At 35.8% G+C, this 20,941-nt stretch overlaps 1 protein-coding gene across 2 annotated transcripts in view; it reads left to right on the top strand.

Annotated features, from left to right (window-relative positions):
* Positions 1-20,941, top strand: part of KANSL1 (KAT8 regulatory NSL complex subunit 1) — a 144,664-nt gene that overhangs the window by 109,650 nt on the left and 14,073 nt on the right. For both annotated transcript variants that reach the window (XM_044672734.1, XM_044672735.1), the window contains exons 4-6: positions 9,095-9,210; positions 9,710-9,905; positions 15,796-15,973. In XM_044672734.1, the coding sequence (XP_044528669.1) occupies positions 9,095-9,210; positions 9,710-9,905; positions 15,796-15,973 (490 nt within the window). The remainder of the gene's footprint in view (positions 1-9,094; positions 9,211-9,709; positions 9,906-15,795; positions 15,974-20,941) is intronic.

Raw genomic sequence — 20,941 nt, 5'->3', positions numbered from 1 at the left:
AACAGATAAAGACTTTGTGATCTTTAGCAAGTTGAATAACTTCTCAAATCTCAAAGTAACTCTTGGAAACTTAACAGAATTAATGGAAGGGGAAATAAGATGGCAGTAAATTACCAGGAATTTCTCAAAAGTGTGTCTGAAATTCAAGTCATTGCTATTATTATTTCTTTGAAGTCTGAGGTGTTTGCACTAAGGTTTACTTTATGTCGATTAGTGAGAAAACATCATTTCCATGTACTTTTATAGATATAGTATAAGAATTCCCTCCTTTTTTGAAGCCTTGAGATTTTGAGGCTGTGCGCCAATACTAATGTTTCTGAAAGAGATGGGAGGTAACATCAAATGCAATATGGTCTTTGGTGGTGTGTTTGCGCAGTGGCTCTTCCATTCCATAACTTCTCTTCCCCTCTCCCCCTTCCCCCCCCCCCCAAATCAAATCATAGACAGCTTAAGATTATGAGTGGGTCCATATGTGCTGAATGTTGATTATCTTATGTACAGTATTAACAAAAATAAACCTGTTAAAGAAATGATCAGCTTATTATCAAGTTAAACTTTCAATAAAGTGTGATGGTGCAACTTCCATTAAGGTTCTAGGTGCATAGTCTTTGATAGAGACTGCTAGATGGCACAATGTATAGAGTGTTCAGTCTGGAGTCAGGAAGACCTTGGTTCAAGTTTGCCTTCACACACTCACTATATGACTGGCTAAATCACTTACCTTCTGATTCAGTTGAATAATAGCATTCATCTTCAGGATTATGAGGATAAAATGAGTATATGTAAAAAGTCCTTTATAAGCTTTAAAGTTCTTTATAAATACACTAGCTATTATATTGGTGATCACAGAAATATCATAAATTTACTTTTTTTGTGCAATAGGATACTTGCTGATTGAATGGAAGGACAAATGAACTAAAAGTACTTTCACATAGATTTGTCATTTTACTCTCACTTCTCAAAGTTAGTAAGGAAAAAGTCACATCACATGGAGAAATTGAGATACAGAGAGGCTAATAGTGGCAGTTAGGTCAAGAACCCAAGTCTCCTAACTCCTGGTTAATTTGTAGGACAGGAAAAACTTTTGTATGTTTATAGCATTTTAAAATATTTACAAGGTTAGGTTCCACATGTCCCTCTCTTTATGCATCCTTAATTGGGAAACAGGCCTTGATGTTAAGGGAAGAACTAACCAAAGTATTTATTTTCCCAGAAATCTTGAGACAATTCAGAGAGAATTACATTCTGTTGAGTACACTTTCATTTTAAGCAAATGCGAATTGGATTTTACAGAGGCATAGAAGAATTGTATTCTGCATTGATATAGGGAGCACCTAAACAATTGAAATCAGAGAAGATTGATAGAAATGACATGATCCTTAATCAGTTGATTAAAAGACAATCTTGGAAGTAGTGGTTTGAAAGCTAGACCTGGAGTCAGGAAGATGAGTCTTCCTGAATTCAAATCTGGCCTCGGGTACATTAGATGTATGACTCTGGGTAAGTCACTTCACCTGATTTGTGAAATGACCTGGAAAAGGAAGTGGCAAGCCACTGCAGTATCTTTGCCCAGAAAATACCAAATGGGTTCAGGAAGAGTTGGATATGACTGAACAAACAAATGACTTAAATGCATGTATATACATTCGTTCTGTTTTCAGTTTGAATAAGACTGAGTTTCACTGTAACTTGGATCCCAGAAAAAAATATCAGAACCCCAGACTGTTTTCTTCTAAGGTATTTCCTGAGAGAGATTAAGGATATTCTAGGGGTTTTCTGTTTCTTGATTGGCCAGACTTAGAGGGTCAGCACTTTGTTAAAAAGAGGGTAATTTCACATAATTAACAAATTTTAATTTCATTTGATGTTTGTGTATGCACATGTACTTAACCCTCTTAGGTTAAGTTTAGTGATACAAACCCATTTTGACCATTACTGAGACCCCCAGAAAGTTGATTTTTGGAAGAGGGGAGGGAGTAGGAGTAGTTTGAGATCTTGTTTGCTAATGGCATGCCTCCTCCCAGCCTCGTCCTTCTTCAGTCATGATTGAAGAGTATATGCTGGGAGTGCATCTATGTGAACAGTGATTAGTTTCGCAATGCAATTTTTGTTAGCATTTGTTAAAATAATGGGATGGGGTGAGAGGAGGAAAGTGGAGAAATTTAAATTCCTTAGCACCATTTCCAGTTTTGTTGGAGATTTTAATGTCGACATCATCCATTGAGTCCATAGACCTGAGGTTTTTATTATGGGGAGGGTTGCCCTTTAAGGAGTGATGAAGTCAAACCAAAATTGTATCAGCAGAAGAAAGATCATCTAGCAGAAGTTATAGAAAGGGGAGTCATGTTGGTGACTAGAGTAGCTAGCAATGGGTAGAAATAATAGATGGGACAGATTTAGTTTTGGTATAAACAAAACTTTATAACATTGTCCAAATGTAGATTTTATTGCCTTTTGCCAGTGTAGAGAGTTTTGCCAGTGTAGAGAGTTCATTTCACTATAGGTAAACAAAAATAGGGTTATCATTTGTTAGGATTGTTTTAGAAAGGATTCTTCATTGATGACCTGCTGTAAAACCCCTTCCAAATGTCAATGAATTATTATTTCCAAACAATAGTATTTAGAGACCAAGGTTTAGCTGTTCACTTGTTCAGATGTATTCACTCTAGTGACCTGTTTGTGGGTTGAGATATGTAAATTCCTTTGAAGGAATCTTGAATTTGTTGCCTGAGGTGGTGGTTGGGGAGTAGAGGGTATCTTTGATTCTAATTGTTCTCTTTTCTTGTGTGTGTGTGTGTGTGTGTGTGTGTGTGTGTGTGTGTGTGTGTGTGTGTGTGTGTGTGTTTAATTAACTTTAAGGATTTGAAAATAGAAGTTTTCAAATGAAAAGAAAACTACATCTTACTGAATATTAGGTGGTATTAGAATTTGACTTATTCTTTAGTAGGTTTTCAAGTTTTTGTTTTGGGCTAAATTTATGCAGTCATGCTACATTCAATAGAGAATGAGACTAGCTGAGCTATATGTGGGGTTTCTAATTGGCAGGTGGATTTATCTTTTCATTACCTACTTGTTGGCTTTGAAAATTCTTTGCTTCCTATCTTCTCTCCCCATCTCAGAAACATAATGGTTTAAGTTTGTATATTATTTCGTATCCATTATCTCATTTGATTCAGTAGTTGTATTTGTTGTATGCTAATTCTGTACCACTTTGAGAGACATATGGTGGTCTACATTTTCCATTCCATTGACCTAGAAGCATTAATTTTGTTCCTGAAATGTGAGTAAAAAGGGGTATTTCTCAAATCTTTTCACCCTACTATATCTATGTTCATTTGAGGAGTCTATTCTTTTGAGGGGTATACATATACAATACTATAAATTTTGACAAATTTAACTCATGAGGTGCTTGCAATCTACAGATATTATAAAAACTGTAACAGGGCCCTATAATCCCTGGCTATTGTTCAATGTCCTTCCTTCATTCCTTAGCCAAACTATCAGGAAATACTCTTTACATTTATTGCTTCCACTAGTTTTCTTCTCACTTGCTTCTCAACCTTTTGCAATTTGGCTTCCATTTTAACTGAGATTACTTTTTTAGAAATTACTGTTAATTTCTTATATTCTGAATCTAATGGCCTTTTATTAATCCTAATCCTTTTGGACCTCTCTACTTCATTTAACACAATTATCTGTTTCTCTCTTTTGGCTGTACTCTAGTCTATGGATTTTTCTTAAATTTCCCCCTTCTACATGTTTTTATTGCTTCCTCTTAGGCTCCTTTGCTGATGCATCAACAGTTTCCTGCCCCCCAAATATGGATGATCTCAAGGCTTGATCTTGTGCTCTCTTTTCTCTTTACACCATCTCAGTGACTTATAATCTTTTCTAGGGTTTAATGATCATTTCTATGTAGATGACTCTCAAATCTATATATTTCTCTCCATTCCCTTAAACTTCAGTCCTGTGTCATCATATCTATTATTCTCTTTTCATACAAGAGTAGCATCTGCGTTAAGACCCCTGCCACCTCTTTTCTAGACTGTAGCAATGACTTAATTGGTTTCCCTTCCTTCCCCAGTCTCTCCTCATAAAAGATTGATTATCTACCATGCAACTCAACAAAGGAATATTTCTTAAACAAAGCTTACCATGTAACTCTCTTATTTAGTTAACTCTAGTTCCTCTCTGTTTACCCTAGGGTAAATGTAAATTCCTCTCTTTGACTTTTCAAATCCTTCAAAATTTTGCTCCAGCCTTTTTAAAAAAACAAAACAAAACAGATTAATTCTACATTATTTCCCTTTTTATACTTTGAGATTAAACTTAACTTTTTCTTTGTTCTTTACAAAGGACAGTCCATGTCCTTTCTCCATGCTTTGTATTAGCTGTATGTACCCCATGTCTGATATTCTCCTCTTTCTACTTCGTAGACTTTTCCTCTTATTTTAAAGCATAGCTCGAAAACTACTACTTGACTGTGTGATCCTGGGCAAGTCACTTGACCCCCATTGCCTACCCTTACCACTCTTCTGCCTTGGAGCCAATCAATGCACAGTATTGACTCCAGGATGGAAGGTAAGGGTTTAAAAAAAACAACAACAACAAACTACTACTTGATGCAGTTTTCCTGATCCTCTATTCCCTCCTAACTTCCTTGTAATAATCTAGGGGGTAGGCGGAGGTGTGTGTGTGTATATGTGTCATATGTATGTTACATATATCTATCTATCCAGCCATGCTTCCTGGAAAATATTTAAGCATCTTGATAACAGGGGTTATTTTTATCCTTTTTTTGTATCTGTAGCACCTTAGTGTAGGCTCTGCCACAAGATAGACGCTTAATTTTGATAATTTATTAGCTTTAAGAAGTAGATGATCATACATTGTGATGTATTATGTAAAGTAAGTTTGTGAAATGCTTTCAAACTTGAGATGGGAAGAACTTAATCATTTGTAGCTTTTAGTTTGAAGGTCAAATCACACTTAATCTCAGGATTTATTATATATGTGTATGGTTTTTTTAAAGTGTTACCTCTGCCTTGATATCAGTCCAAAGAAAGAAAAGTGGCAAGGGAGTAGGCAATTGGAGTCATATAGCTAGGAAGTATCTGAGGTCATGTTTGAACCACAGGTCCTCTCTAACAACTGTGCTACTTTATAAAGACCTAGGGGTCTAACTAACTGTATTTCATTCTCCCATACATCCTTTATGATGGAATTTTGTTCTTATCAAAAGCCAGCCTGCTTTAGTCTCTCCATACTCTTTTAAGTTAATTTTATTTATATCTTTTAAGTTAAATGTATGATTAACCATGTCATCATTTCCAACCCATTGAATTGTTAAACCTTGCCAATTTTACTTCTACCACATCTTTCATGTTTATTATTCTCTTTTTTTCACACAACCAGCAGCTTAGTACAGGACCATATCACCTCTTTTCTGTATTTTCCTAGGCTGTCCTATCTATGTATTCCCATGGGAACTCAGTGGGTTGTAAGTGATGACATAGTTTATCATGTAAACTTTATATAGTTATCTAAAGACCAGTTAGACTGACTTTTGGTAAGACCAAATTTCCTCATAGATGATTTGTGGGAGAGCAAAATACAGGAAGATCTTTGTCTTTAAAACATATTAAAACAAAATACAAACAGTGTTGAGATTAAGCATGGCACTGTTGCAGCTTTTCAGAACTCACTGTTCAGTTTAACTGTTGTTTATCAAATATGTACTGTGTTAGATCCTGGAAATATGAAGATTAAAAAAATAAACAGCCCTTGTCACTCAAGGTGCTTGCATTCTTTTGGAATAGTACTTTTAACTTGAGTCCTCTGAACTTTTAAAACATATTTTGACAAGTATTTCAATTTATTTCTTTATTTCATTTTAAAATATTATTCTCAATGGAGTCTATAGGCTTTACTAAAGGTGTCCTCTACACTAGAGCCTGGGGAGGCTAGGAAAGACTTAAAGGGGTTGTTCTTGATTTAAGCTTTGAAGAAAGATAAGGGATTTAAAAAAGAAGAGGTAAAAAGGAATGCATTTCAAACATGAGGGACAGGTTTACTTAAAAAAAAAGTTTGAATTCTTTGAACTTGAATGGAGATAGGAAAATATCCTTTAGATTATTTTTCAGACCCTTCAAGCCAGCTGATATGAATTAATATTTAGCTGATAATGTCCTTTTGGATGTGACTTCTCCAGAGGTTCTTTTGTCTGTGATCTGATCATGGAACCACAATTCATAAAACTGAATAGAACTTTGAAGCAAGAAAGAACCTTGAAGAGCATCAAGGCCTTCATTTTGCAGGAAATAAACTGAGACTCATGTTAAGCAACTTCCCAACATTACATAGCTTGTAACTGTCTGAGGTGGGATGTTAATGTGAATCATCTTGACTTCCAAGTCGGAAACCCTCTTCATTACTTTGCAGTAGCTTCTCAACAAGAGAGAACCTCAAAATAAGAACTCCGTTTCTATATTTAAGTTAATAATGTTGATATTTTCTAAGTGTTTACTATAGCCACAGCACTATGCTAAACATTAGGACTAGCAAAAAAGGAACTTGAGTATATTTGTAGTGAGAGATTAGGATTTACCCATCAGGGCTGCCATTCACTTACACACACACACACACACACACCCATCACAATAAAAATTAGAAAATGGATAAGGATGGATATTGAACAGAGTGCTATGTGAGATTCAAGGATGAAAAAATGGTTATCTAGAAAGAGTAGTTGGAAAGTTAATTCTACATTCACCTATTGATAAATGGTCTAAGGATATGAATTAGGCAATTTTTAGTAGAAATCAAAGCTACCATTAGTCACAAGGGAAAAAAAAGTTCTAAGTTGTGATTGATGATAGAAATATAAAACAACTCTGAGGTACCATCTCATACCTATTTGTTAGGATAACCTGACAGAAAAGGAAAATAACATGCTGGAGGGGATGTATAAAAATAGGTATACTGATACAGCCATTCTGGAGAACAATTTGGGAAAAGGGCAATAAAATTATGCATGCTCTTTGACCCAACATTACCATCACTAAGTTCGTATCTCAGACAAGAGGAAAAAAGATCTTTGTGTACAAAGATAATGATGGCAGCTCTTTTTGTGGTGGCAATGAATTTGAAATAATGAGGATGCCCATCCACTGGGGAATAGTTGAATAAATTGTGGCATATACTTGTGATTAGAATGCTATTGTGCTATAAAAAAAATAACAAAGTAGATATTTTTCAGAGTTTCAGGAAAACCTGGGAAGACTTATATGAACTGATGCAAAGTGAGGAGAACCAGCAGAACATTGTACACAATAATAGCAATATTGTAATGAAAATCATCTGTGAAAGATTTAGCTTCTCAGATCAGCATAATAATCCATGATAATTCTAAAGAACTCATGATGAAAACTTCATGATGATGAAAAATGCTATCCACCTTCATTTAGAGAATTAATATTCTCAGAGTTTAGATGAAGCATAGTTCTCCCCCCCCCTTTCTTTTTTTGGTAAGGGGTGGGGCACAACATAGCCAATATGGAAATGGATTTTTCATGACTTTACATTGCTTGTCTTCTCAGTGGAATAGGGCAGGTGCAAGAGAGGAAGAGAATTTTGAAATCAAAATTTTTTTAATGTTAAAAAATTAAAAAAAGAAAAAGAATGAATGACTCTAGATGAAATGGGCAACTGACCTAGACACTGGAGGGAAAGGAAGGCTATTCGTTATTAGAGATTGAGGGGGTCATAGTAAACTTCTAAAGGCATGGAGTCTGACTTGAGCAACAGATATTAGGAAGGTCAGAATCATATTGGGGAGCATTTAATAATCTAATTGGGTTAGATCGGAGAGTGTGTGAATCAGAATAGAGATGGTAGGACGGAGTCAGAATATGAAGGGTTTTGGAGGTATGAGGTGTTTGTACTTCACTCAGTATATGAGAGGGAACCATTGTAGATTTTAAAATAATGCAATTGGACCTGTGTGGTAGGTTACTTTAGCAGCTATGTGAAAGATATATTGTTAAGGAAGGTAATTGGAAACAAAGAGACCAAGTGGAAGGTATTTGTTGTGGCAGGTAAGAAAAATGGTTGCATTGGAAGTAGAAAGGAAACAGCTTTCAGGGGTTGGAATTTGCCTTCTGTTGGAATTTGGAGGCTGAAGGAGAGGGAGACAAGGAAGGATGATTCTGAGATTTTTGAGTCTTGGTCACTGGGAATATGATTTTCTGTCAACTGTAAAGTGAAAATTTGTTGGAAGAGAGAGGCTTTGGAAGAATAATTGAGTTTATTTTGGGTTATGGTAAGTTTGAGGTAATTGTGGAGCACCCAGGTAGGAATGTTCAGAAAATACTTGGAGATGATAGACTTAAGATCAGAGGGAGAAGGTAGAGTATTTGGAAGTCAATTGCATGGAGCAGATGTAATATAATTTGAATCTTTTCCATGTTCTATAAAATGTTAAATACTAAATAAATTAACTTGAAATTAATGGAGATGATAGACCACTCTTTTTCTATTTTTAAAATATAGCAAGGGGGCAGCTGGGTACTCAGTGGATTGAGAGCCAGGCCTAGAGACAGAAGGTTCTAGGTTCAAATATGACCTCAGACACTTCCCAGCTGTGTGACCCTGGACAAGTCCCTTACCACTCTTCTGCCTTGGAGCAGTATTGATTCCAAGATGGAAGGTGAAGCCTTAAAATAAAATAACTGGCTGAATTTAAAAAGTTTTTTGAAATTAAAATTAGTTTTTCATTCCAATGCCAAAATTGAAGTCTTTTGTCAGGTAGTTGTTTCATGATTATTCTGTCATGCCTCTTTTAAGTGTGTGTGTGTGTGTGTGTGTGTGTGTGTGTGTGTGTGTGTGTGTGTGTGTGTGTGTTTTCGTTCGTTCTCTTAACGCTCAAAGCCTTATTTTCCATAACCTGAACATTATAGAATTTGTTACTGTCTCAATTGTGATGGTTTACTTAACATTATAAGAATATTATTAAATAAATAGTGATATATGTGTGTGTGTGTGTGTGTGTGTATATATATATATATATATGCACTTTTACCTCCTTCTTCCACAGATTGATTCTATATCTCAGCCACTGGAAAATCTTGGTACTTCTGCCACCAATGCTTCAGAGGTTCTTTCCACTAAACCATGTGGAATAGTGAGACCAATCAATGGAGTTATTAATCCGTAAGTTTAAATATATTTACACACCAAAAAAGAAGTTGTCAAACTACCTTATCAGTAAATTTATTTATTTAATAATATTGGATCATATTTTCTTAAAATAACCCTAGGTGGGGTAACTGAAGCTAAAGGTTATATTGTTTGGATTTTGCATGTTACCTACCTTTAGACAGAAGTTTCCATAATTCTAGCATCTTCTCTTTTCTTTTTACTCTATAATTTTCTCAACTGGAATATGAGGAGAGAAGTGGAAGGAATCAAAGCTAATACAAGTTAATTATTTAGCTTAATAAGGCTTCGTTCTGGTTATGGCCATAGTGACCAAATAATGGTGTTCTGTATTGTTGTTTTGAGGGACAGTATAAAATTATTCTTCTGTTGATTTAAATCTATATCTATATAAAATATGTCTATATATCGAGATAGATAGATAGATAGATAGATAGATAGATAGATAGATAGATAGATAGATAGATGTTTTAACATATCTCCTCTTGTGTAGACTCCAGTCAGGTTTGGCAGACCATGCTCCAGGAGATGGTTCTGATGCTGAGGAACTACTACATAAAAAGCAACGGTTGAATCTGGTTTCTACATCCTCTGATGGTCCATGTGGAGCAGCCCGGACTCGTCCTGTACTGAGTTGTAAGAAACGGAGACTTGTTCGGCCCAACAGCATCGTACCCCTGTCCAAAAAGGTCAGTACTGGTAGGTCGTGATTTGCCCTGGATGAAGAATGTGCTCAATCAGAAGTATCTGAAACTTTTCAGTAACAATTAAAAGGTATAGATATGTACCCTGACATAATGAAGAGAAAATGAATGTGCCTACTGAAGGTATTCTTTATCAGTTTAGATGACTTTTTTTCCTCTTGGATCAAGAGTGTGGCCTGAGATCCTATTACAAGAAAGCGGCAGAGATTGTTTAATACTAACAAAAATGGTGAAATTCTGAACTGCAAGAACTTGTAGATTTGAAAGGTTATTAAATCACAGTTTTATAGTAGAGCTTGTAAAAACAAAGAAGGAAGTTTAAACAGTGAGGTTGATTAAACACATTTCAAATAACATAATTAACGTTTAATTACTTCAGTGGCTTTCTTTTGTTGTTGGGGCAATATAGTCTTTTGTCATGATTTTCATGAAATGTTTTCATAATCTCTTAAAAGAGAAAGAATTTCAGAAGAGTTCAGATACTGTCATCAGGAATAAAAGAAACTTAAGAAAATTCAGTTTTCCTCCCCTGGTGACTTGAGTCTCCAAATTTTGGGAGAAAACCCCTCTAAAATCTAAGCTATTTTCTAAGAGGCTGAGAAGTAATTAATATAAAGCAAATAAACAATACATTAAATGAATTAATGCCAAACATGGAGAAATTAGTCATCATAATTGCTGTCCATAGTGCTTTCTACAGTTGCATGCTTGACCATACACAGAACATGGAGGATGTTATTTTTAAATTTTTTGACAGTTTTATATTGAAGTTTCATGTGATACAGAATTGTTCTTGAACTATTCTCTTGAGAGATTTAAAAATTCCTGGGTTTTGGGGGCAGCTGGGTAGCTCAGTGGATTGAGAGCCAGGCCTAGAGACAGGAGGTCCTAGGTTCAAATCCGGCCTCAGACACTTCCCAGCTGTGTGACCCTGGGCAAGTCACTTGACCCCCCCATTGCCTATCCTTACCAATCTTCCACCTATAAGCCAATATACAGAAGTTAAGGGTTTAAAATTTAAAAAAAAAAAAAAAAAAAAAATTCTGGGTTTCCTTGGTGTGGAGTCCATTAAGATTAGCATTGAGAGCAGGAGCAGTACCATTCCTCCCTTTTCTCAAAACAAAAGCACTTCAGTATTCAATTTGAATTTCTAAAATTTAATAACATTTTCAATCATAGGAAATTAGAACTTTAGGAAACTTTAAACACTACTTTGTTAGGGGCAGCTGCGTGGCTCAGTGGATGGAGAGGCAGGCCTAGAGATGGGAGGTCCTAGGTTCAAATCTGGCCTCAGACACTTCCTAGCTGTGTAACCCTGGACAAGTTACTTAACCCCCCTGGCCTAGCCCTTACCACTCTTCTGCCTTGAAACCACTAAATAGTATTGATTCTAAGACAGAAGGTGAGGGTCTAAAAATACAGTAAGATAAAAATTTAAAAATAAAAACAAAACAAAAAACCACCACTTTGTTATTTGTAACAAAATTGGTGACATTGTAAGACACTGAGTTCAGGAATTATCTTTATATGTATTTTTATACCTATCTATCTATATACATATTTATAAGGACTGAAGCTTTTATAATCCAGTTAAGAAGAAAAAATAGAAAATACACTGAACATTAATACGTTGTTACTGAATAATTAAATACTTTTGAACTTATGCAAACAGATAAATTGGCATCAAGGAAAAATGTATAGTAGAGGTTGTTTTTTTAACTAGGTTTTGAGTGACAGGCTTTAAGCAGAGAGGAAGGTGTGAGAAGGGAGAGGCACCATTGCAGGCAAGTCAACATATGAAGCAAAAGTACAGAGGCCAGAAAAGGCCAAGTATTCTAAGACAGTGAAGAAGCTTGTTTAATTAGAGACAACTCAAGATATATATGCTTATAAGTTACTTTAGAAATTGATTCAAGTGACTTAATGGAGAGCCTTCTATAGATAAGTAACACTTCTAAGTTCTAAAAGTGTGAGCCAAAGATGAATAAAGCCTTGTCTAAAGAGTTTGGACTGCCCCATGGGCTCTGCAGAACCTTTTAATGTTTCTAAACAAGGGAAACAACTTGAAAATATTATTTTATGAAAGCCAATCCAGTGTCAAGCTCAAGTAGAAATGGATCTCTTTGGGCCTCATATTGACTTAGAAAGCCACAAAATAACATTTCATTGTATTCTTATTTATTTGTTAGATTTTCCAAATTACTTTTAAATCTGGTTTGAGCCATATTCAGTGTAAATTTGATTCTTCTGATTAGATTAGAACAGGGAGGGTGGAGCATCAGGTGCCAGAAGTAGCAAATATAAAGGAAGGAATCCGAATAGTAGACATGCAAAGCAAGAAATATAGACGTATTTGTGATTCATTGTGTGGAAAAGATCCAAGGTAAAACCAAGGTTTTGAGCCTAAAAGATTGAAAAAAAAAGTGGTACCTTTAATAGGAATTTGGAAATTAGGGGAGTTTTTTTAGTTTGAAGGGGAAAAGATGTGTTTTCATTGAATTGAAGTATGAAGAGATTTATGTCTTGTAGTATTAGTATTCAGATTTCATGTGATTAAAAAGTTGGTCAGTTTGTTTTTAAAAAATATTAATGATAGATCTTGTTGCTTTTTAGGCCTCTTTTATTTCAGATAGATCTTAGGCTGCCTAATATTTCTGGTTCAAATTGGACTTGTTTAGCTTAAGTTGTATAATAGTTGCTTTGAAGGGTGATCATCTGCTATAAGATAGATGGCTAGGTATTTTTGACTCTTAAGAAGATAATTTTCTTTGTCCCATTAGCACAAAGCTGAAGGTTTTGGGGAAATCTGATATTTAGCATTTATGGTTTGGAATTTAGTGGGATGACTGGTTTCGGCATTTTTTTGTTAGACAATTGGGTGAATTTCCGAAATGATTTTTAGTTTTTTGAATCTTAGGGAGTTATTTTTATTTTGTGAAATGTGAAGGAAGACAATTTAGTTGGATGCTGTGGATACACTTGAAATTATTATTGATGGGTAACTAAATCTAATTAGATGAAGTCCTGGGCAAGACATGCTTTGATATTATAATAGAATTCATATTTTGCACAAGAAACTAGTACCTGCCCTTTAGGATAAGGGAAGTGACCCTGGAAAGCCAACTACCAGATGGGTTTGCTGTTATTCATATAATTTATTTCTAAAATGTCTGAGTTCAATGCTCCATTTATGTTTGACAGGTGCTAACTTTCTCTTAAACCTGACCATAGCAAGGAAACTGAGTTACGTCATATATAGATGAGGCCTGTTTTTCCTACCCAAAACCAATATTGGTATGATATTTCATATTCTTTACTCAGGTTATTTCTTTTCAACTGTAGCTCCCACTTGGAACGCTACAAGGTACCTTCCCCGGTTGTCTTAATGATATTCTTTTCCTTACCTGCCTGGAATGTGAATCTTGGTGCAAAACCTTATTCTCTTCTATCATGGATCCTTGCTTTTCTACCCTTGCTTCCCTATCCAGTCCACCTTTTTGCCCCTGATCCCCAGCCTCACACTTAAGGTTATGTGAAGGATGCTACAACATCAAGAATTTAAAGGTGATAATTAATTACAAATCTGCTTTCAGACAATTTTTTTTAATCCCTGGTAGAAATTTCTTAGGGCTCTTCCTAAAGGCATACCTGGTCTTTTGAGTTTTGTGTTTATGGTGTTTTCCCCAAAAATGAAATCTCTAATATTCCTGGGTAAATGGAACTATTCAGCAGTGTTAGAGACAAAATATAACAATTTTGCTTAGTTAATTTGAACATTTGTCAAAGTGCCAGGTATGCTTCAAGGATTATTATCATAGCCATTCTCAAAACTAGGAAACTCTTCAGCTATTGATTAAACACATTGGAGATGGGATTTTGAATGTAAGTATGCTGGGAAAAGCACTAAAAGTTCAATTTTTAAATTGATATGATTCTCTCTTTTTTGGACTAATCATTCTTGTTTGTAAAACAGGAAATAAACATTTTTTTAAATATTTTTTTTTAAATTTTTAAATTGACATGATTCTCTCTTTTTTGGACTAATCATTCTTGTTTGTAAAACAGGAAATAAACATTTTTTTTTTAATTTTTTTTTTTAATTTTTTTTAAACCCTTGTACTTCGGTGTATTGTCTCATAGGTGGAAGATTGGTAAGGGTGGGCAATGGGGGTCAAGTGACTTGCCCAGGGTCACACAGCTGGGAAGTGGCTGAGGCCGGGTTTGAACCTAGGACCTCCTGTCTCTAGGTCTGACTCTCACTCCACTGAGCTACCCAGCTGCCCCCGAAATAAACATTTTTAAGACCAGAACTCCTTCTACTTTAGACCATCATTGGTGTCCTTTTCATTATGCTTTTTAAGAATTTGACGATGGAGGTATGAATAGAGTGATATACCACTGTAGGTTGCAATTAGGTGCTTTTGAACTTGTCATCTTACTATTCAAACCCTGTACTACCACCACCACCACCATCATCATTCCCCCCCAAATGCATTCTTTTTTCCTGACATCTTCCTTCTTATCTTTTAGACTTGAGATCTTACTCTGGTCCCTTCTAACTCTAAATGATCTTTTTTCCATTCTGTATTGCTCCCGATTCAAATTAGTAAAAAAGTTCTTTGCCTTCTACTACTTACCATTCAGTGTTAAGAAAATCAAATGGGATGAAATGTTTGAAGTATCAGTTGTTGTTAATTCTCATTGTTGCCACACTAGGCTTTTGTTTCTCATCAGAGTCTTTAAAGTAGTTTTTCTTTCTCTATTATCTTTACCCTCTTGAATTCATCTACATAAAGCCTGAGTAGTGATTAGTTGCACTTAGTCTTGGAAGGAATTTGTAGTGTGCCCTCTAATACAACTTAATTTTCAATCTAGGAAAATGAGGCTTTTGAAGTGTTGCCTCTGATAGGTTGTGGCAAAGGCAAAACTTGAAACCTAGGTTATAGTTTCTATGCTGTTGGTTACTGCTAAGTCAGAAGCATACACAAATAAATTGCTTAATAAATCAATAAAATTTTGTTCATAGCAATTAAATACATTTTGGATTTATGCCACTTTGCTGTAATAAGAATTATCTTGGATTAGTGAGTAGTGAGGAACTCTCTTCTAAATTTGGAGTCTGATCTTAAAGGAGAATTCAAAATGATAAGGAAACTGAATAATAAACTTTACTTACTACCATTTCTCCCTAAAGTGATCTTGAACTTATAGTGAGTACACAGGGCACTAAGTTCCTAGAAGAGTTAATGTTGTAAAGGTATTTTCAAATATCATATGTGACTCTGAATCTCCTACAGCTTTTAAATGTATGGCTATTGTTCCACATGCAGTTAGTGCAATAAATCCTACAGGCAAAGATTTATAATCCAATTGTTTATTTGGGGCACTTTTGTAAATTACATTAGCCCTTGTTAAATATTGGAGAAATTAAAGAGTACTGTACTTGGTTTGAAAAAAAAAAAGTTGGGGAATAGGTTAGGATATAGTTTAGAAAGGCATTTCTTGGAAGCCAGCAGAAGATGCCCTTTATCAATATATGAGTCTACTGGGTTTTGGTCATACCTTACACAAAATACTGATCAGCATATGAATCTAGTAAATATTAAGAAACTTTCATTTTTTTATTGGGTGGGAGGATAATGAATAAGGGAATGAATATAAGCACTACTTTGTAAAGATGAATATAAATGTTAAAGACTTTCCATTAGGGCACAGACCTTGTAATAGTATATCAGAGATGTACTACAGATAACAATATTAGGTTCCATTTTTTGAGAGAGAGAGACAGACAGACAGACACTCACTCACTCACACACCTTCTCTACAACTAATACTAGGGTACAACCGATCAGATTTTTTATTTGCCCCTTTGCAGGTTCACAGAAGCAGTACTATACGAAGCAGCTGTGATGTAAATGTCTCCTGTGTACTCTGTGGTGGTTCAAGTAGTGGTGGTACTACAATGCCTCCTGAGATCCAGTATGAAACTCCCCTTTTGGAGCGCCTCTCCCAGTTGGACTCTTGTGTTCATCCTGTATTAGCATTCCCAGATGGTAAGTTGGGTTATAGACTGTCAATCACATCTAGTTCTCAGGGTGACTTCAGGGGTCCTTTCATACTTCAATAAAACTCAAGCATTACTGAGACACTCAATGAAAGAGTATTCACTTAGGTATATACTCAAATAAGCTTAGCATATTTAAAAGAGCAACATTAAGATTAATCAGTCATGGAAATCAACAGATAATCAGGGATATCAAAAAATGTTTGCTGGTAGCTGAATAGCCCAATGACTAGGAGAATATGGGATGTCCTTTTTGAGTGTTCAGCTCCAGCAACATAGATGAATCTAGCCTGAACTATTTGTGTTTTGCTCTGAGATTGAGGCATCACTGGCTTGCTTTTGTTTGTCAGAGCTGTGCCTAAAAATAGCCAAGGTCTGCTCTACTGCAGATGCTCAGAATACCTTTTGAATTTGGCAGAGGTTCAGTTTTCCAAAGGCACAGAGAAGACTTTCTTCATGGGATTCCTGAAGGGATCATGGAATCTTTAATTTGGATAAGAAATCTTAGAGATCATCTAATCTAACTTCTTTAGCCAGAAATGCTCATCTGCCCCCTCTGCTTTAACAATTAAAATGATGGGAGTTTACTGTTTCATGAGACCAGCTTTTTTCCATAGTGGAGAGTTCTTTTACCAAACTAAATTCAGCTTAACAACCCCACAGAATGGATTCTGAAAACATCTGTGGTAATTTTATCCCAGCTCCTTCCCCCAAGCCTCATCTTCTTTAGGTTAAATGTCCATCAACTCTTTGTCCCCCGACTTGTTTGCCTGACCACTTTGCTTGGTTCCTGACCTCACAGCTCTCTGTGTCCTAATGCTCCAGATCCATTTTCACTGTGGAAAATCAAAGGTCTAAGATTTTCTGCTACCACTTAGAAACTTGGACAAGGAGATTTGGGACCAGAAATGACATGTCTTAATTATTGAGAACTATTAAAAATATTTTCATTTGTGCTTCAGTGGAATACTCTTCTAGTATTTGTAATGTGTCCAGATGTATCCTAATGTTCCCAGTGGTCTCATTTACCTCTACCTGTCCTACTCTGGTATGTGTTTTTTAGGGTCATTGCTCTATGGTATGATATGGTGTGAGCATCTAGAATATGTATGAGAAAATGCTACCTTGGATGAGCATCTGTCAGCCTGGGATCATTGTTGGACTGAAGTTGCTACTTAGTAGTAGTAATCGTAGTAGTTGTAGTAGTTGTAACATTTCCCAGTCCACATTGATAAGAGAAATCTATTCCTCCTATTCCAAATCTCATCCTTTTAGATGTAGCCTTGAGGCACAGTGAAGAGAAAATTGCCTTTTGTGATAGGGAGACATGGGTTCAAGTTCTGTATCTGATCCTTACTAGCAGTGAGAACATGCACCAGTTGCTTAATATGCCTATAAGATTCAGCTTACAGAGGAGTCATTGATTATTTTATCTCATTGAAAAGAATTCTATTTATGGAGTTCCTTATGTGGATGAACTCAATACCCACAAAACCTTTCTTTTTTGGGGGGGGGTCCACCGCCCACAAAACACAGCAACACTTTGAAATAATAATAAAGGCAGAGAATTAAGGAGCAAGTTGTGTGCAAGTTTTCCTCTTAGGAGAGCAGAATCATGTTATACTAATTTCTTCAAAAGAGGTACGATTTGTTATTGTTAGGGTTTCTTATTTCATTAATAAAATTTCACGTAAGTTTTTCATAGTCATATCCCCCTCCCAGATCTGACAAGCAATTCAATCTGGGTTATACATGTATTATCACACAAAACAATTTACATATTATTTATTTTTGTAAGCGAATAATCTTATAGAACCAAAACTTCCAAACATATATGCAAATAAACAAATGATGGTCATGTTTTCTTCTGTATTTCTACTGCCACAGTTCTTTCTCTAGAGGTGGATAGCATTCTCTTTCATAAGTCCCTCAGAATTGTCCCAGATCATTGTATTGCTGTTAGTAGCAAAGTCTATCACATTTGATTGTTCCACAGTTTTGCACTTACTGTGTGACATGATCTCCTGGTTCTGCTTGTTACACTCTGAATCAATTCACTTCAGTCTTTCAAGCTCTTTCTGAAATTATCCTGTCCATCATTCCTTATAACACAATAGTATTCCACCACCATCATATCCTACAACTTGTTCAGCCATTCCCCAATTGAGGAATGTCCCTTTAGCTTCCAATTCTTTGCTACTTCAGAAAGAGTAGCTATAAATATTTTTTTTACAAATGGGTCCTCTCCCTCCCTCCCTCCCTTCCTTCTTTCCTCCCTTTCTTTCATAAAAATTTGTAATGAAACCTGTAATTTTGCTCATACAAAGGATAAAACTCATATTTGGATCTTCTTTAGTTGATAACCATGAGAATGTTCATTCCCTCAGATAGTTTTTATGTCCATTATTACTGTGGGCCATTAAAGAAAACCTTCCAGAGACACATACTACCTACTTTGCTTCAAGACTTTTCTCTCATCCACTGCTGCTGTTGTGGCTACAGATTTTCCTATCCTCCTCCTCCTGGGTCATCAGATAGTAATGTACCGCTACTTCCTCCACACCACTACCACCAGCCTTCTCCATTCATACACAAACTGCTGGCCCCTTTGCTAATCAGAACTTAAGCCAGTGCATCTGAACTAGGGGAATTTAGAACAACAGCCTCTCTCCTGGGACTGTAGCAGTAACAGATTTATTTGTTATCCCAAGTTAGACATTTGAAAACATTTCCCCTATAGAAATATTGTTATAACCCATGTTGGAGTTCCATAACATAGGAGAACGGCTACATGGCTTACTTGGGAAATGGTGTGGGAACCTAATCAATTCTATATAACATTCTTTCTATAAGTAAATGCACCTTTGCATGCCAGACAATCATCTGAAAATAAAATAATTTTTGGAATACAACTCATTTGCAGGTTGCCTGCCCATTTTTATTGTGCAGAGTTTCTTCTTCCCCATAACTAGAACTAATAAATATCATAGCGTTATATTTTGAAATTTTAGCTATCACTTATTTAAAAACAAACAAACAAAAAAAACCACCAAAAACCCCTTACCTTCTGACTTAGGCTTGATGCTAAGTATTGGTTCTAAGGCAGAACATCAGTAAGGACTAAACAAAGGGAGGTTAAAGATTTGCCCAGGGTCACACAACTAAGGAAGTGTCTTGAGGCTAGATTTGACCCCAGGACCTCCTGATTCTAGGCCTGGCTTTCTGTCCACTGAGTCATCTAGCTGCTTCCACTTATATAGCAAGTTTACAAAGCTCTTTGAATATGTTAACTCATTTGATTCTCACAACAACCTTGTGAAGTAGGTACTATTATTATTTTGCAGAGGAAATTGAGGCTAAGAGAGATTTAATGATTTATTCATGACTACAAAGCTAGTATGTGTGAGACAGCATTTGAACTCACAATTACATGACTCCAAGCCCAATGCTCTGTTAATTTTACCATTTAGTGACCTCTTACATATTTTCTTTTAAATAACCATATGAGGTAGGTAAAGGAATTTTATTCCTTTTTTACAGATGTGGAAACTGAGGCTCAGAGAAAGATGAAATTAAAAATTCATTAGTTAGCAACTCTACTTAACTTAAACCCCGATTCCTTAGAGGTAGACAGAAAGGGACATATACATTCATAATGTTCCAAGTCTGCTAGTCTTGGGCTTTTGTATGTAGAGAGGATAGTGAACTCAACTGTTTTTTTGTTTTTGTTTTTCTGTCCTCCTACATTTCATTCTTCTTGATTGGTAGAGTTAACTGATTTTTACCATGACTGCCTCCTATTGCACAACTCTCTGTCTATCTGTCTCTCTTTTAAACTGCTGCCATTTTGCCTAATACAGGCTTCCTCAGGCTCTTGGCTTTAGCAAAACCTAGGGGAACCAATGAATCCTGAGAAATTTCCAGGTGCCGGTGGTGGTGGTGGTGGTGGTGATGAGTGTGTAATAACCATTTGGCACAGTTGTGGTAGGTGCTTGTCTCTGTTAGCTTGCTTGATTAAGTCCAGTTAATCTTTAACTGGAAATGCAGATGATGTAATAACTTTGGTGTAAGGAATGAACTTCAAAGCAAGAGCATAAATGCTTGGTCAGATTGCCACCTGCTGGTGAAAAAATTGCAGGCAAGTTTACCTATCTACAGAAGGATAATGGTGGTGGTAGTGGGGTCCTCAGATCAACCCACCAAAAGTAGCAATGGAAGGGGAAAATGAATGATGGAGTGCCATGAGGGAAGCATTTCAAGGGAATTATTTTAAGTAATATTGGTAGTTTTTTGCTTATACTTCCTAACTGACCAAAAACCTTTAGAAGCCTACATTTAAATAATACTTCCCGAGCAGAGACTTTTAAAAAATCTCACATGAAAGACTTCTCCCTAAGGTCCTTGTCTTCATTCATTTCAGGTTTCTTTCTCTCCAGACCTATATCTAACCTTGTTCAGAACTTGAGTTATGTTTACATTTTTTAACAAGACAGATTCTTAATATATCGGAGTATTTTGAACTGCTTTCTTTCGGCCAGAGCATGAAATTTGGTTGACAGTTCTTAGGACTTTTTTTTTTTTTTTTTGGAGACTAGTTTTAAAAGTCAACTGAAATAGTGCTAGTCTACTATTTAGCTCTTCATGACAGTGATGCAAAGTGTTCTACTAACTAATACATTTACCATATTTTATTAATGTTGGGGTTAAGGAAGCATCAGAAGACATGGATTGTATTCCCAATTTTAAAACTGTACTTAATAATAACTATGTGCTTCCAGGCAGATGACTATATCTGTAATAAGATAACACACTCAGATCACAGACACATTGTGGTAGAGTTGATAGAAATCTGGCTTTGAAGTCAGGAAAAACCGGGTTTAAGTCTCTAACAAATTGACTGTATGACTCTGGTCAAGTCCCTTATATGCCAGTGTCCCCCAGAAAGTCTGTCAAACTT

The sequence above is a fragment of the Gracilinanus agilis genome, chromosome 4 (genome assembly GCF_016433145.1).
Source record: "Gracilinanus agilis isolate LMUSP501 chromosome 4, AgileGrace, whole genome shotgun sequence".
Taxonomy (NCBI): domain Eukaryota; kingdom Metazoa; phylum Chordata; class Mammalia; order Didelphimorphia; family Didelphidae; genus Gracilinanus; species Gracilinanus agilis.
Note: the sequence above shows the minus strand (reverse complement) of the source record. Positions and strands in the feature narration are given on the sequence as shown.